Source organism: Chamaea fasciata, unplaced genomic scaffold, assembly GCF_029207755.1.
Source record: "Chamaea fasciata isolate MVZ Bird 193981 ecotype frontalis unplaced genomic scaffold, bChaFas1.0.hap1 SCAF_5, whole genome shotgun sequence".
NCBI lineage: Eukaryota > Metazoa > Chordata > Aves > Passeriformes > Sylviidae > Chamaea > Chamaea fasciata.
The window spans coordinates 64,581,717-64,599,680 of NW_027094090.1; the positions used below are offsets into that span (position 1 = coordinate 64,581,717).

Sequence of the window (17,964 nt, forward strand, 5' to 3'; positions counted from 1 at the left end):
CTGAGCCTCTTTATGCAACTGTCATGGGCTGGAGAGTGATGGAGTGAATCTAGGACTTCAATTACACACAGGGAGAAAATTTTTCACCTTATTTCTTAGATCAGCTTGTCAGAAAGTGCACTTAAGCATGTTTTAGAGTTGGGAAAAGCCTAAAGCATTTTTCAGCCATCAAGTGCTAGGCTGTACTCTGATCTAATTTCATTCTTAAAAGGATGTGGGAGACCCATGGGAGATTCTCCAAAGCACTTGGGAAGAGGGTATTCAGGTTCCATTTGCTATAGCTTGGCCTTCCCAAATGCTCCCTTCTTCCCTTAACATTCCAGAATACTCCCATGTCTTTTGTCAGAGGTTCTCTGTGTCCACAAAGGTCTCAAGACCAAACCCGGGCTGATCCATGGTGACCAAGAAGGGTGCAGGTGCTTGTGTTTGACTGCAGAGCTGATCTGTGCTGGCTCAGGGCAGGCATTTCCAAAGCCCACCTCCCAAGCTCCACAAGTCACAGCTCACCCAGGGAAAACAAGAACAGGTTTTGGAATGTAACAATTTATTTGGGTTAATTTTTTGTTTTCATTTTTAACTCCCCATTTCTGGCATTGATACAATATTCAAGAGCAGCAGAAAGAACAAAATGTACAAGAATACAAGAGTAATTAGCACAACCCCCACCCCCAAACCTGGAGCAAACCAATTTCTTGTAGGAAGCACCAAGGGAAGGGGTGATTCAATCACCCTTCCAGTGGCTCTGCCTCCCACCCATCCACTCTAGACAGAGTTTAGCCAGCTGGGAACTGGATTAAAAAACAAAACAAAACTGAACAAACACTATATTTAAAATGAAAATTGCAAGACAAAAAAAATAATATATAGATATACAATTCATCCGTGCACAATCCTTAAATGCATTTTTTTCAAAAATAAAAAATGACAAGATACATATTTAGGTTTATTTTAAATTAAAAAAAATTACCACCTTCACTCTGTATGCCAAGTGAGGGGAAATGAAGAGACAGATGAGTTGCACCAGAACTATCAGCACTCTTAGAGTTAGGGCTGACCTCTTCCAAGAGAAAGGAAGGGCTCTGATGCTGCCAAAGCTCAAGCACAGGTGCAGAATCTGAAGCACCCAAGTACCACAGAACTCAGTGGGGTCACTCGCCTGCTCCAAGTTCAGTGTTTGCAGGAATCTGCAGCATTTGAGCCTAAGCTTGGTACAGGGGAAGGTGAAAGGAAGGAACAGATGAAGCAGGCCCCTGTCCTCCACCACCAGCAGACAACTTTATATGCAAAAAGAAAACAAACGGGGAAAAAAAATCCCAAAGCAGAGTCTCCTCTATTCTTAGGGAATGTACAAGGCTTAATGGCACAGGGGAGAAGAGGAAGGAGGACAGCACACTGAGTTGATTTGCTTGGGGGAGGTGCAAACACGACAATTCTTTTCTAAAAAAAAGTCATCAGAACGATTAATTTTTTTGTTCCATTTGAGAACTTGACCTAAGATTCTGCCCCCGCTTTGCAGCTGGGGGCTGGAAGCAGCAGGCTCCCTCCAGGGCAGCTGAAGAACAACATACCTATGCAAGAGCACCTGCCTGCTACTCTGCCCAGACGGAAACCCTCAGCATACCTAGAGAGCACGAGTCAGCTGGGGTGCTGCTTGGGAGCATGGAAAAGCCCCACTAGTCCTACGAGGCCCTGAAGCCCCACCAAGTGCTCTGACCCACCCGGCTGTGTTCTGGAGGTTTAATGTGAGCTCTAAGTGCTCAGCTGAGCAACAAATGAAGTAAAGAACCAGGGCCCTGCAGTGGGAATTAACTTTGCCTGCATGCCCCTTTCCTCCCAGCAGACACATTTTCTGAACTGTTGCAGAAGCTGGCACCACTCTGACTCCATCTTGCTGCAGTTCTGTTACCTTACTTCCTCCCTGTGCCACAGCATGCTGCTTGCTGCCCACTTCCCAGCTCCACTCAGCCCAGGGGCACAGAGGTCATCCCGCCCGCTCCTCCATCCCAGTGCCATCTGTGCCAGTGCCTGGGGGGTGTGGGCTCAAAGCACAGAGCTCACCTGGGGTGGAAGAACCCTCAAGGACTGTGCTTTTGAATGGCCCTGGAGTACTTTTGTTTCCCACTATAGAGAAGCTGGAATGGACAGAAGAGCTGCCAGAGGCAGCCAGCCACCACAGGACTATCTCCCTTCACTCCTGGAAGGAGAAATTTAGAGAAGGGAAGAAAGAAGAACTCAGGGCCCTGCAGCACACTTACAGGTGAGGCAGGTAGGACACAGGGCACCTCAGAATGCACCACACAGAACACAGGAGAAGCTCCTGGTGCCAAGACTGACCCTGCACAGAAAAGGGTAAACACCTTCAACCACATCAGTCTGACACAGGGAAATGCCAAAATGTGAGAGGAGCAGAGGACGGAAAGGCAAAGGTGAGGATGGAGTCAGACTTCAACATCTCCTGCCATCTACACCCCCAAAAAGAAACCATACACATTGCACTCTGGGAAAGGATCTCAAAAACAGACGTTAACGAAGAAAATATTTTGTCAGCCTCAGAGCATTGGTGAAATGAAGATACTTCCTGGGAAAGGAAGCACAGACAGGGAGCAGGGGATTTCTGAAGCAACACTGAGCACTCCATCTTTGTGCAAATGCCTCGAGAGTTGGACTGCCAGCATCCTCAGAAGGATGGTCTCCTCCACCTCCATCCCCTTTGCATGAGAGAGACAGAGGTACAGGGCAGTGACACAGCTGGCAGAAAAACTATGGCAAGCCAAGAAGGAACAGAACTCAGTACACACTGAATCCCTGACCCCAAATTAACCCTCTGCAGCAGATCACCTTCAGAACCGAGATCAGGGAGGCTGTGCACAGGGTGGTGGGTGAGACGGGGAGAAAGGGGGGATTCATATATTAATATATAAGAAGTAAGATCCCAGCTCTTGCGTGATTATTGGGCAACTGAAAAATGCAGCAAAAGCAAGTGACATTGGAGTAAAAGGATGTGCCAGGCAAGGAGGAAAAAGTCATCAGAAGGTGGGGAAGGAAGCAAAAGGGAAAATAAGCACTTAGCCAAACATGCACTCCAGGTTTGTTACCCCTCCCTGGGAAGAAGGACCTACTCCTGAGCAGCCCCACTAATGCCATGGCCTGGGGTGGGCAGAAGTGTGGGGAACTCAGGACACCATCCTTCAAGCATGACAACCTCTTTCTGCCAGGAGGTCCCCAGGAAGGTGATAATCTCCAAACCCAGGGAGCTGCTGAAGCCTCCTCTACAAAGAGGGACTGGAGAAGGGAGTGATATCCCTAGGAAGACTCAGGTCAGAGACAGCTCCTACCTGGTAAAAAAGCATGATTGTGGTTGTGATTTATTTATTTATTTTTAAATTTTGTTTATTTTACAAAATCTCCCTGGGAACTTCAGTAAGGGGAGACACAGAGAAATGCTCCCTTTCTCGTTTGAAAACAGACTTTAGGCAGTGGCTCACCACAGCTGGGCCTGCTCACCACACTCTTTTTGTTTTTCATCCCCAAGGGAGCTTGTAGCTCATTAGCTTCATGCCCCTCCAGTCCCACACTGCTCATTGAGAAAAGAGCATGAGACAGGAGGTTTCTGTTCCAAGCTGAAAGCCATGGGAAGCACCGACAGAGTTTGATGGGCAGAGAGAGAAGTTTTCAAGTGCAGCCAATACTATGGGAAGCATAAAGACATCAGTCATCTGCCACTGCAAAGGGCACCAGAGAAGTCCAGACAAGAAAAGCTGTTCAAGCATCCCTGCCTGCCATCTGTTCAGACACCAACATCTGGGTGGTTTTTCTTCCCTGCAGTCACTCCCACGTGCCAGAAGAACACCAGAGACATCTTGGACAGGGAAGCCAGCACACAGAGCTGCCTTCTTGCTCTGAAAGAACATTCAGGCGACTTCTTCCTCATCACCCCAAAGGAAGCTGAAGAAGGCTGCCCTACTTGAGTACTGTCCTGTCAGGGTGTTCCTCTCCCCTCTCCACCCTAAAAACTTCCAGCACTTGCTGGCCTAAAGAAGAGGGTGCACATCCCTCAGCAACACAATCAGAGCACACAAGGCAGCTCTCTCCTCTGCCTCTAAAGATCCAGCCACAGTTGGAGAAGGGGTGCTGGAATACACACCAATGAGATTCAGTTTTCTGTCCTGATGTGGTGAATGCTATACAAAAAAATGCCACCCCCACCTGGTATTGGAAGAAGTTAAGAAGCCTTACAGAGGGGAGACATATCTGCTTCCCAGGAAATAAGCCCACCATTATTAATTCTGCTTGGATATAGGGGATGGAAAAGAGAAGATAGCAACTTGGCAGGAAAGGTACATGCCAACCCCAAACATTAGCAGCTTGCTGTGCATGCAAAGTAAGTCAACTGTTTCCATGTTGATGGCCTGATCCACATTCCGTCAGAATGTGACCAGCCATCTCTGAGGGCTGCTCAGCCAGAAAAACCCATGGAGACTCCACCTTAGCTCACAGGAGAGGTATGGGAGGGAAGGGAACTCACTCCAACACTTGGGAGGCAAGGACAGGAAAGGTTTGTAGACAGGGTTCCTCCAACATGCAACTTGCCTTTTCAGCTCAGAGATCGCTGCTTAGTCCTAAAATGCCTTTCCCTCCAGTTCAAGCAAGCCAAACACCACCCCAGACACACATGCTTCGATACTACAAAATACTCTTTTCTCTAAGGACCATCTAATACCACTACAGTTTGTGCAATCACTGCATTTATTATTCATTTTTAAACTCTCTCTCGCTCTCTCCCTGTAGAAATTTTTTTAAAAACTTTTCTTTTTTTATGCAAAACTAATCATTTCACTTTTTCCACTCCATCATAAAATCTCCTCTAAAAACACAACAATGAGAACAAACATGGCACAGACACAGAGAATATTTCCCTGTTTTTGTTGATTTTTTTTCCTAAGGGTTATGGGGAAAGGAAGGGGATACTTTCAAATAAACTCCTCCCTCAATTCCATGCCCATTTTAAAAGGCATGGATGAATCTTCTTTCCTATCTCCATTAAGGAGTAAGGCCAAAAATTCAGAAGGGGGAGCGCAGCCCACATGAATATGAAGGTAGGTTAGGCAGCCTCAAGTGTCTTCTCCACCTGAGGGAACTTGAGGCGACTGCTGCATTCAAGTTAGCAAACCTCTAACTCAAAACAGCACAGGATCCTCATTTTGGATCCAGAGGTTCAGGGTTCGGTTCCCACATGGTGACCCACCCAGGGAGGGATTTGTCACACAAGCAGGTGAGCTGTGTCTGCAAGCCGGATCATACTCCTTTCTTCCTCGACAAAGAGGATCTACTGCACGAGTTTCTCTGCTTCAACAAGTCCCCTCATCTCCTCACTGGAGGAAGAAGGTTCTTGAGGAGTATCCCTACAATGACCCACTGTTTTGCTCATCACAGACAGTTCCCTTGCTTGTCACTCTGGAGAAAGGCACAACCCCTTCAATAAAACAATCCCTGCCCCTTGCCCCCAAAGAACACCATACAAGAGACACTGGGAAAAGAATTCTGCCAAGCAACACATCTTGGCCAAAACACATCAAGAGTTTCCTATTAAAGTTCCCTTTTATCTCCCACTTAAATGCTTCAACACTTTTTTCAGAACCTTGATACCACAAAACATCACCACATACACACCAAACAGTAACTTAACAACCTAAAGTGACTGGCCGGTTTGCATCCATCCCATAAAGCAGCTCCTCTTATCTCACAGCCACAGATTAGTTCTTATTTAGAAGGTGGAGGAAAAAAAGAATCTCCTCACTATTTTCCTAAGAAAGAGCTTTTCCCTATGCCTACAAACTGCTCATCTTTGAAGCTGCAGTCAAATGGATAGGCTACGCTAACATAAGGGATCCCTGGATATGCCAGGCACAGGAAAGATACACAAAAGAAAACCCAAATGAAAAAAAAACCACCGACAAAAAATACAAGCAGGTATTATCACAGACACGCACACAAGTCCAACAAGTTATAGAAAGCCTTAGCCTGGTGAATGGATCAGGGAAGTCTCTTTCTCCCTGCCCCTAGCTTCAGCTGTGAATGAAAGCACATCCCTGAAGAGTCCAGTAAGCTCTTTAGCCAAGGAAAGAAAAAGGAAGAGGTGTACCAAGGGTGGTGCTAACAGCACCTGGAATCCCCCTCAGACTGCCTGCAGACACCCAACAGCAACTGGTGTGAATTTACCGTTTTCCACAGCTTGGAATGCCACCCACTGCAAGGTAAGGTTTGTGGGGAGGGCAGCAAAGATTTTATTACACCAACCCAGGCACTGGAGGCAGGGAATAGACAAGCTCTGGGCACAAAAGCCCTAATTAAGGTCAGAAGCCAGTCTATCCCTCTACCACCCTGACAATGTCCCTTGGGCAGACAAATATTACTTCCCCCCCACAAATTGCCTCCCTTCTATCGTCAGTTCACTGCAACCACAAAATTACTACTGCAGGAGAGCGCTCCTCAGAGCCAGCAGCTCCTGAAGATCCTTGTGTGAAAGCACCAGAGGGGCCAATTCTACTTGTGTTCACCTGCCCAGGGCAGGTTTGTAAGTAAATGAGCCCTGATATGAGGAATTTTTTCCACCCTTTTCACCTGTGCAGCATGTTATGTAGAAGTGACACCCCTCTGCCCCATCCAGGGACAGGGCTGAGAGGGTGAGGCTCTCCCACCAGTTCTTGAGCACCTCTTTTCCTTGCCTCTACAGGCTCAGTCCTGTGCAAGTAGAGGAAGAAAGGAGAGCAAAGGAACGGCTTCTCACCGTGAAGTTTAGGACCCACACAGAAACAGAGCAAGCCAAAAAGGCAGGCAAAAAACAGAGCTTATTTTGGATGTGAACAAAGCTGGTCAGAGAAAGAGGGAGCTGTGGAACAAACAGCAAGCTGCGGTCTTGCTCCCTCCTACTTGCTAGGGGTGAAGAGAAGGAAATTCTAGATCAGCTCACAGGAGCTTGAGGGGAAGAGATCCAGCACACATGCATAGGATGTGAGAGAGACAGGTATTTCTTATGAGCACCTTTGGTCGACAGTTGTAAGGGCTGTTTCAGATGCTGAAAAGACAGAGGGGAAACCTCTTCCAGGCCACCCACCAGAGGGAGGGGAGAGCAGGAGGGGCAAAAGCAAGCAGGAAGAACAAACAACCTGCCTTAGCATCCACCCCTCCTTCCTTTGGAAGGCGCAAGAGGAAGCAAAGAGGGCTGGGGGAAGCGTATGCACAAGGCAGGAGAGCAGCTTCATGAGGCTGGGGCAGCTGTCATGCTGTTGGCATTATCTTCCCACTGAAGGATGGACGCACAGCCCACTCCTGCTTCCACCACAGAAAGACCAGGGAAAGGCATTTTGTGTCCCTCTCTCCCAAACAAGTGCAAGTGATGAACATCAGGAGGAAGATATGGGCTGGAAGCAGACTCTCCTTTTTTTCCCTTTCTCCTGAGGAGCTGAACAGGTTGGAAGATGCAGGAGAAGAGGAAGGATCAGGACACCTGAAAGCACCCATACAACTGCCAAGGTAGCACCAATAGTCAAAGGAAAGGGGAAGCCAATATGAGGCATGGGGCACCCCCCACCACCCCAGCTTTTTCTCAAGCACCTTCCAGGCATGACATTTCACCTGTCCTTCTCCCCCTCACTCAGGGCATCTGGATCAGCAACTGCCACAAGGACAGTAGAGGGGAGATCCAGGCCACAGGCCAAGAGGGGAAGGATGGCAGGATGGTAGTCATGGTAAGGAAGAATGGTAGAGTCTTGCATGCACATTGTGGGAGAAGGTCTGGAGGATATGGGCAAGGGCTCCAATCCCCTTACATCTTCCCCTCAAAGGTTTGGAGCTCCTCTTTAGTTTTTGTCAAAGACAGAAGGGGAACGAGGAAGAGCAGCACCTTCCTCACCACCTGCACAGGCACACAGACACATGCTCACTCACCCCTCAGCCCCAAAGGCTCCACTGCCCGTTGGACAACACCACATTCAAGGACAAACAATCCCTCCCCAGCCCCACTACAATCCTCCCTGCCTCCTCCTAGCAGTACGAACACCCAGGAACAGTGGGTGCTCCCACACCCCCACTGATATACTTCAGCCTCCAGGCAAGAGGAAGTGGGCAGGAGGAAAGGAGGAGGAAGGGTGGCAGTGAGGGCAGCGGGACAGCCAAGGGGAGGATGGAGAGAACTAAGGACAGCCATTCGCACCCCGACTTCTCTCAGGTAGAGCTCCCCCCACACCCCTGGAGCAGGGGGACCTGGCTGCTCACTTGCTGCCTCCTCCACCACCACCTGCTGCCACCTTCTCAAAATCCTCTGCATTGCAGAACTCCTTGATGGTTACAGTGAGGAGGTTGCTGGTGACATCTGTGACCACCACATTAGAGCAAGGGGACATCTCAGGACGCCAGTCGCCAGCCTCCTGCTCTGGGTCAGAAGAGGAGAGGGACAAGGAGGGCGTCTGCCCCCCACTGCACCCTCCTGAGGGAGAACGCTTGCTGGTGGCAGCCGACTCAGGTGGGATTGAGAGGTCGAGGACCTCTGACTCACGCCAGTCAGGAATGGCTGGGCTGAGGGTCTCAGGGAGCAGCTTTGGAGGGGAATCATCTGGGTCGGAGGAGGAGTGGGGAGCGGGTGATGGGCAGCCAGAGGAGCTGGAGCTGGGGGCATCATATGGGGTGGAGCCCATAATGAGCCCACAGGAGGCTGCCTGGGAGCCTTCGGCCTCCCCCTTGCCCTCCAGAGAGGGCATAGGTGCAGCAGACGGCTTATTGTAGAGCGAAAAGGTGCCAAACTTCATGTGACGGATCTGAGTGCGGAGGACGCTCTCGCTGAACTTTTTGCTTTTGCCAATGACACGGTTTCGGGACGGGATCTTGGGCCGAGCCAGGCCCCCGGCCCCATTCGCTGGCTTCCCACCTTTGTCAATGACTTTGAGGTTGAGGATGATGCGACTGCGTTTGGGTTCACGGGGTTTCACCTTACGGTTGATGATGCGGACGGTCTCCGAGAAGGGTGAGACAGGAGGACGAATGCCAGCCCCGCCACCCACGCTCCCGCCATTCTGGGGGTCTGGACGGGGCAGGGGGCGCCGAGACATGCGGTGGCATCGCCGGATGTCTTTCTTGAGCCGGTGCACCGCAGCACTGGAGTGGAGCTTGGGAGAGGAGGTACTGGAACCAGGCTTGACAGAAAAGTGTACATCCCCAATGTGGAGGGCCTCCGCTTGGGCCCGAGCCTGCGGTGGTGGGGAGAAAGAAAAAAAACAGGGTCAGAGAGGCAGCCTAGGTGCAGCCAGATCTCAAATCAGGCACTGCTCACTTCAGACCATGCACTCACCAGCAGTACTACAACACATTTATACCCAACATCAATGACAAGCGCAGGTACACACCTACAAACTACTGATAGCTTCAGCACAGCCCTCAGGCATAGGACACTGTCTGTATAATTTTGGGCAGCTAATGTCTCCCTAGGCTGTACCCCTGTTGACACACACTCTCCCCAGGGAGAAACTGCTACTTCCCAGGCATGTGTCAGGGTTAGCCCTCCCCAAGAGCCAGGCCAGGAGAACAATATTTTTAAGCTCTTCTGGTACCAAAACCCACTCTGGTTCATGGACCAGAGACAGAAACATTTGCCGGCAGAAGGAACAACAGTTTCATTGGTAAGCTGGTGCTATATGACCTGTGGGCACAGAAACCCACATTCTATTCTTACATCACATCTCATCAGAGCACTGTTGCTTGTATAGCTCATCCTTCCACCTGCAGCCCAGTACTTGTCCAAACCAATCCCCTTCCATATTCCCTCTCAGCAGTGGTAGAAGTCACACAGGCCTGGAGGGGACAGGTGAGTGCCCACCCTGTGACTACCCATCCCGCGAGCAGCTTCCCCCACCTTGTGGGCACAGCAAGAACTGCAGCGTTAGAAGATAACAGCTGCTTTTCCTCCCCAACTTTTTCATCCCCTTGCCCCTTGCACACGCCAAGATCGGGATGGCTTCTTGCCAGTTAAGAGCTTAGCACTCAACTCCATCTCCTTTGTCACCCTGCAGGCTGTGCCTCCTACAAGAGAAACGCCTGGGGAAAAAAAAAATGTGCGTGTAAAGGCAGGGATCTAAGAGATCTAAGCGAGGGGCCCAGCCAGCCCCTCCACAAAAAGCTCAAAGTTCTGGCCCTACAGCTCTAAAGCTTTGCTGTTAGCCAGAGTCCCTGTTCTCCCACAGAGAAACCCATGGGAACCACAGAAGATCCTGAATGAGCAGAGAACAGAGATGTGAAGACATTTTGTTTCTCTCTGACTAACACTGGATGATCACAGCCTTCAGTACTACCCATATTCCGGCTTTAGAAGGACTGCAAAAATGAGGCCTCCTTCTCTGACTGTACAAGAAAACAGTCTTCCCACCTTTGTCAATGACTTTGAGGTTGAGGATGATGCAGCTGAAGGCTCATCCTGACTGGGGACCTAGATTTTGTGTTAGCTGATTGACAAAGAAGCAGAGACCAGGTAGCACAACCCCAAGGTAGGCACAGACACTCGGCACATTAACAAACAGGGCTGTTTCTACCTAGCTAAAGGGAAGTGTTCCCAGCACACAAAAACCCCAACGTATCTTGCTGCAGCAGAAAACATCCCAGTGTCCATCTGGTTACTCTTTGCTCAGCCTTGTGTGTTACTCCATGCCCCAAACTGTTGAGAAGACACAGTTCCAGTCACAGGCATCGTACAGGCCTGAGCACAGCAACAGCACCAGCTGAACTCCCTGCACCACACAAACTCTCCCCCTCCCATCTCATCAATACACAACTTGGAGACACTGCAGACCCAGTCAGGAGGACACAGGCACGGGCAAATGCACATTTGGGCTGTGCTTGCTCCATCTCTTCAGGTCCCTCTGAAGCAAATGGCAGACACAGGGACAAGCAAAAGTTTGCTTTCTGACATTACATACCAGCACAACCTGAATTAATAAATTTGTTCCTTTTCATCCTGCTCCACATCACAGCCAGCCCTTCCAGCATTGCTGCTCTTGTGCTTTGGGTTTCTCACCAATTTACCCTTGCTGAGCCAAGAGCAAAATGCAACACAAGTTCTATTCCAAAATACAGGACAGGGAAGCCAAGCAGAGGTTACAGACAGATGCATCACTGAAAATCCTTCTATAGCTTCAGTGGATGGACACAGGTATCCATCAGGACTTCTCCTGTTGCCAGCACTGCACATCTTTCAGATTAATTGCCTACCCTGTAATCATGCCTTGGAGTGAGGAGGTCTGCCCCCTCTGTGCCATTCTGCTCCAAGTCAGATCTAATTGTCACCTTCCACCAGCACCACCTCCATCACCAAGGAGAGGAAGAAGGTGGCTTCCCAGAAGTGTGGGGGAAGCAGTCACAAACACCCTCAGTTTCCTTATACGCCCGAAAAATTCCTGAGCAAAGCTTCCCATCAGCCACATTAAACAAAGTGATAATGGTGGGATGGTCACTACCTGGCCACTTCCACAGCCCTGCCGATTTTACTTTCTCTGCCTGTACACATTAATCAGCTCCTGTCCTGTTTTCACAGAGAGGCCTGTCTTGGTTTTGTGCTTGCACAGCAGCTAGTGCAGAGCCCTGGTACATGGCCTGGACTTTTCCAGTGTGCCAGAACCAGTAGGTCTCATTGATATGCTATGTGTCTGCGTTTCCAGTTACTTCTGGGGCACTCTCTCAAGGCTGAAACTGTTTCTGAATCATGTTTCAGCTATCTACCTTTATTAAATTCCAGCTTCAGTAGTCTCCAGGTAGTCTACACACAGCATCAATACTTTGGTCAGATTATTAAGAGAGGGTAAATTAGGGCCCAACAGTCCTCCCCTGCTGCTACACTGCTATCTGCAGTTATCAGCTTCAATGCAAGTTCCAAAAAGCGTTATGCAAATACTCAGCTTACCTTGTATTTCCAGGTAAGGTTTCAAGAAAAATCGTATCAGATGCTTTATCTAAGACCAGCCCGCAGAGCTTTCTCACTCGGGAAGCTTACCACAGGATCAGGTTTATTCAAGCATCACCTACACAAACTCATCCCTTCACTGCAGAGGACAGCACAGAGGCTCCCCCTCCCCTGTTTCCAACTTCAGATTAAGTAATTTGCTATCTTTGGTTTGGAGAAGACTCAACATCCAGTTTCATCTGTTGGAAATGCACTCTCCCTTCTCTGGATCCATTCCTCGATCACATTCACAAGCCATATGAGGATAAGGTCTTTGAAAAACAAACCTGCTGAATCCTTTCAGCTGTGTCACTACAGTTTGCTACTTGGCTCACAAGTTTTACACATGGAAACTACCTCCCTAGGTTTTGCTGCTTTCACCCGCAGGATGTGCTCACTGCTGAAGAGGTACTCAGCATGTATACAAAGTAATACACTCTGCTTACGGCTCAGCCTACATCAGGATGCAGCTTCTAGAGGCTTGCTGCAGTGCTCTGTCATGAGAGCAAGCCAATTGCTGGGATTGCTTCCCTTCCCCCTCTTTCTGTCTGGGATATGTATCACCTTTATTTATCTTGTACAGCTCTCCCTCACTGGCCCTGGGAACTAGTGTATCTCCCCCATTCCCTACTATTTCTGAATAGTGTCCCTCGAGGCCCAGCAAGCATATTTGTTCATTCATTCCCTTAACGCACTGAGGCACATAAGCACGTACACAGACACGTGCTTAGAAAGGCCTTTCTTACCTGATTTGTATCAAAATCTCTCCAATTTGGAAGAAAAAAACGAAACCAAAGACCTTGTAAGGCAATGGATTTCTAGTTAATTATTTCAAAATCTCGTCAATTCCAGTAGTGCTGCTGCACCATAGTAGCTCTCTCATGAATTATTTGCTCTGCTTTGTCTTTAATTCTCCACCTGCATTCCCCCAGTCTTTGCAAGAGCTCTTCTTTCCCCTTTTCGGCTGCTGCTTTTTTATCACCCTCTTTCTTCTGCAGTCTTCCAAGTGACAAGGCAAAAGCAAGCCAGTTTATAGCGCAGTTCTCCCAAGCAACACTGCCATAAACTAAAGTTTCCCTCTGAATTTGGAACAAAATGCTACAAAAGGGGAATGATCTGTTTTCAAATTACTCTGGATAATTTACGAACAGGGAGGAGATCAAAAGAAACCCAATTCCAGCTTTGGAGTTCAAGAAAGGGCAAAAGGACAGAGCACCATGCTGCTCAGCCCTTTCTTCCCCCACTCTCCTACTAAGAATCCCTTTACTCTTGTTCTTCCTTACTTCTTCCTTCTCATTAACCTTCACTCCTGTCACCTTAGTATTTATGGCCACCCCAACTAGGGGTCTTTGCCAGCCACCCACTGAGCTTGCAGATCAGGCTCCGTCTCTGAATAGCACTTGCTAGACTTTATTAGATGAGTTGGTGAGGTTTGCATTACACACAGCGGAGTGCCTAGAGAAAAATGCAAAATAAAAAGAGCAAACTGAGCAGGAGAAAAGGAGGAAGATCACTACAGCACGTGCTATGTCTCTTTCTAACCTCACACCAGTGTCCATGCTGAAGGATGACTTCTGCCAGATACCCAAGAAACAAGGTAAGAGCCTTATGTACAGAGCTGCCCGTTTCAGACCAAGAACTTCATTTCCCATCCGCTCAGCACAGGGCTGCAGCACACCAGCAGCCTCCCAAGAATCACAGCCTCCCGCCAAGCCTGAGCTCAGCTGTGGGAAAGTTTGCCCCAGCAGGCAAAGGATCAAGACCCATTTCCTGCCCAAAACTTTGCAGTTCAAGTTTGCAGGGGTTCCTTTCAACACCAGCCATCTTGATAGTGATATTACAAAGCCTGGACTGTGATGTGCCTCTGCAGTCTGATCAAAAGGGCAAATGTTAGACAGCTCTCAGAAAGAGAAGCCTAGCTTAGAAAGGCAGCAGGTGGTCAAAGATGCAGCTTTTCAAAGCTTTTCCAAAGGCGTGGGCCACTAACCTGCTGGAATGCTTTCTGCAAATCCCCCTGAGTGCTTATCTGCAACTTTTGAGAACTAATCCCAGGATAAACCTAGTCCCAACTGCAAGCTAAAACACCAACACAAGCCAAGGGACTGAGTGGCATATCAGGGCACTTATTTTGATGCCATTCTGGAGACTAAGAAGCCTAGCTTTAAGCATTGATACACATGAAAAATCCTAGCAAGCCATCAAGACAAGGGCAGACTAGTCTATCAAAGCAGTCCTAGGCCAGATTTTTGCTTAAACATCATTGCATCCAGGCCTAATCTGTTCAGTTAACAGATCAAAAAAAAAAAATTGTTCTAACTGCCAACTCCAAATACTCCCTCTGGGATACAAGAATGACATTTCTTCCCCTGCTTCCAAAATATTCACTGGCAAGAGATTCTGCAGCTGAAAGAACTGAAAATACTGTTAGCAATGCAGGAGGTAGAACCCAATCCCACTCCTCCCACAGCAGCACCGGTGCTGTGGGGCTGAAAGAAGTCAAATGTGCATCTTCAGCGGTCAGAAGAACTGAGTTGCAGACCATCTCACCATCTGTCATAACTCTACTCACAGTTGTGTTGATTCTGGTTTGCCTGAACAGAGCTCACACAAGTTCACATGGGGCTGGCCCAGGCAGAGCTACTTCTCCCTGCCTGGTCTGGGGTGTTATTTTTAGGGTAGGATCCGAAGTCACGGAGGAACAGCAAGTCAGAGCACTCACAGTTCCACCAGCTCTGTTGCCCAGAGGTGCAAACCAAGTGGTAGCGCTCTGCCCTGCCAGCGTCTCCCACAACATGGCACCAGCCTTCAGGAGAGCTGATCTTGCTCCCTTATCATGATTCGTCTTCTACAAAGTACCAAGCCAGCTCTGCAAACATACCGGTTTCCATTACCATTTGAGGAGCTGGCAGAAGGAGGACGTGCCACAGAAAGATGTCATGGACATGATTCAAAGGATACTGCTGAATAATTCACATTAAGTTTAGGTGGGTTTTAAAGGGTAAGGGGAAAAGAGAAGCAACGAGTGGGTTTTGAGTTTGGGAGTTGGCTTTGTTTTTTTAAATGAGTGAAAATGAGTAATGTTTTTTTTTAAATGAGTGACATGGCAGTAGATATAGCCATATCACATTCAGGATCAAAAATAAAAGAAACTGATTACACATAGCGTAGTCACCTCTCTACAGCTCTGAACAGTGTCAGGTGTTACAAATACCAGTATTTTTTAATGCACGCAGAGAATTATTTCAAGCTTGTGGTTTTCCCTTTAAGTGTTCCTTTGCATTGCTGGAAACCTAAACACAAGGGTTACATTTAATGCACAACTGCCAGAAAGAGGAAAGCCAACTAGTCTGTGTTCCCTGAATACAGCGTAAGAGGTAGCACATATGAGATATGTTTGCAATTCTCGGCCTACAGATACAGAACATTGTTTTAGCAGAAAACCAGGGAACCAGAGAGGACAGTCCCATCGGCAGGACTTACCAAGGATTACCATGGTCCCCTGGGTTTCACACAGAGCATCAGAATACGCCTGTTCCTACATTTCTTCTGTGTGCTTCATTATGTCTTCTCAAAGCAGAGAAAAAGTGACACCCTACCTCTCACTGCACTTTCCGGTGCTCATGCAGTTATAAGTGCTGTGCTGACTTGAGTAAAACTCCTACCACTGCCAGGCAAAGGGAGATGGGGAACACGTACAAAGCCTAAGTGACTTGCCCAAAGCCACAGAAAGACTTGGTGATAGTGATGCCTTACTACAGGGTCCACACTGGCTGTTCCGGGGTTTCCCATCAGAATAAAACCATGGGAACTGTGGACTTGCTCATCTGTCTGAACTGCACGAAGGTGTGTTCTTTCTATGCTCATTTGGAGCCTGAGATTGTGACAGTTGGAGAGTAAAGGGAGGGAAGAGGGGAGTAAAGCAAGGCATTTCATCTGTAAACTAATAAATTCACAGAGCTCACATAACAGTCACGCAGCTACTGGAGTTCTTAATTAAAAAAAAAAAAAAAAAGGCAAAAATACAGGGCAAGAAGGCCTGCACTAGGGACTACCTTCTTTGCTCTTCTCTGCAAGCAAGCAGAGATGCTACGAGTCTACCAGAGGGGAACTGGAAACTTCAGCTGCCATCCTATACAGAGGTGAAACATTCCTCCTCCTCCTCCCAGTCACCCCCCACAAAAGCAGAACAAGCCTGCAGTTTACAGATCAAAGCATGAACCCTTCATGAAGCTCCCGTGAAGCACCGACACCCTTAAATGCAATGAGAGGAGCACAAGTGGCAGCGTGATTCCCTTCCCGCCTTTGCTGCCTGACCACTCAGCATGCTGCTAAGTTGCAGGGCACGGGTCAGATGAAATAGCCTGCTGAAGGAAGAGGGAACAGGACTGACTAGCTCTTCACTGCGGCAACAGAAGTCCGTGAAAAGGAGAGAATATTGGAAAGAGAGATTGCAGGCTCACCATGCACATCTGTGTGCGCTGACCGTCCTGCTGAGGCACTCATCGCACGCACACGCATTCTCCCCTCACACGCTTCTGCGCCTCTGCCCACCCCCCCCTTTCCTGTTGGGTTTTCCCCACGCTCCCAGAGCCAGGCATCAGGCACAAGTCACTTGAAAGTCCACTCCTTCCAAGGGCACACGCTAGCGGGGTTTAAGAGATTTTTTTTGCTAGGCCTAAGTTATTTAAATAAGAGTTACCTTCAGCAGAAAAGTTTTAGGTTTAGGTCCTCTCTTCTTGGGCCCATACAGCTCACGCTCTCGTTCCCTTTAGGGAATCAAATTTGTCAAGAAGTTAAAACTTTTCCCAAAGGGAAAACCAAGCATACAAGTTAAAGAAAAAAAAGGAAAAAAAGAGAAATAAATAAATAAATTTAAAAAAAGAAAAGGAACGCCTGGACGCTGTTTGCTGTTTCCCGCTCGCCCATCCAAAGCCAAACCTGCTGCTGCAGCCCCCCCAGCCCTGGGTGGGGGATGAACACTCACTTCTGCTCGAAGGCGGCGATAAGGCGGGAGTCCAGGATGTTCTCCTCGGGTTCCCAGGTGCTGTACCTGCCAGGGAGGGAGCAGCGGAGGGGACAAGCGAAGCAGTTAGCGCCCAAATCCCCTCGCAGCTGCACACACAGATACCTCCCCCTCCATCCTATTCTGCCCCATCCCATGCACCCCATCCCCGCAGGCCGGGCGGGATACACTTACTTGATGGCCCAGCCTTTCCATTTCACCAGGTACTCGATGCGCCCCTGCAACACACGGGGGAGAAGACGGGGGGGGGGGGGGGGGGGGGAGGTGTGAGGCGGGGGGGCCTGGCCGGCGGGCCAGCAGCGCGGCCGGGGCCCGGCAGCAAGGACCGAGGTTGGGGGGTCCTGCAGCCCCAATGGGGGCGGCTCCTCACCTTTCGGATGCGGCGCTTAATGATGGACTCGGCGGCGAAGACGCGCTCCCCCACTGCAGACAGCTCCATCTTGCTGCTCCCCCTCAGCGGCGGCGGCGGCGCCCACAGCCCATAATAATCCCGCCCGCCCGCGCGCGCCGCCCCGCCCCCTGCCCCCGGCCCCGCCCTCCTCGTGCAGCCGCCGGCTCGCGCACGCCCGCGCGCCCCCTCCCGCCGCGGCCGCGCGTGACCCGCCCCCCCCGCCCGTGGTTAAAGGCCCTTAAAGGGGCCGCGCCTCGGGCGGGGCGTGAGGGGTCCGGATGCTCAGGTCCGACGGACGGCCGCGCAGCACGGAGAAGAGCGCAGGGAAGGGAAGCGAATCGAATCCCGCCCGGGCAGATCCCCGGCATGGCGGCGGAATTGCCCCTTCCCGCCCGAACGGGGCCTTTTTATTACTTAAAACAATGGCGGCAGCCTCTTCTTCTGCCGCTGTAGATGCACCGTCACCCCCTCTCTCCAGCAGGCAGGGGAAGCAGGCAGCCTTGAAGCACGTACCAGGCAAAAACTAGCAATAAAGGCGCTTAAATATTTTCTTTCCTTTTTCTGTGTTTT

The 17,964-nt window shown here is 49.5% G+C and overlaps 1 protein-coding gene across 2 annotated transcripts; it reads right to left on the reverse strand.

The window, feature by feature from the left end:
- Window positions 1-527: 527 nt before the first annotated feature.
- Window positions 528-17,487, reverse strand: CBX6 (chromobox 6). Of its 2 annotated transcripts, none has more exons than XM_066184141.1 (5): window positions 17,374-17,487; window positions 17,178-17,221; window positions 16,965-17,030; window positions 16,680-16,746; window positions 528-9,188 (listed from the first exon to the last, which is right to left on the reverse strand). In XM_066184141.1, exons 1-5 carry the CDS (start codon window positions 17,440-17,442, stop codon window positions 8,271-8,273), a joined length of 1,164 nt encoding a protein of 387 aa, XP_066040238.1. In that variant the 5' UTR covers window positions 17,443-17,487; the 3' UTR covers window positions 528-8,270. The 2 variants fall into 2 exon arrangements, with proteins under 2 accessions (XP_066040238.1, XP_066040237.1); XM_066184140.1 differs by having other exon boundaries at window positions 528-9,242.
- Window positions 17,488-17,964: the final 477 nt, after the last annotated feature.

Coding starts and splice junctions, on each gene's coding strand:
- CBX6 (XM_066184140.1), bottom strand. CDS start 17,442: ATGGAGCTGTCTGCAGTGGGGGAGCGCGTCTTCGCCGCCGAGTCCATC. Junction 17,222..17,373: donor TTAAGCGCCGCATCCGAAAG/GTGAGGAGCCGC, acceptor CGTGTGTTGCAG/GGGCGCATCGAGTACCTGGT. Junction 17,031..17,177: donor TGGAAAGGCTGGGCCATCAA/GTAAGTGTATCC, acceptor CCTCCCTGGCAG/GTACAGCACCTGGGAACCCG.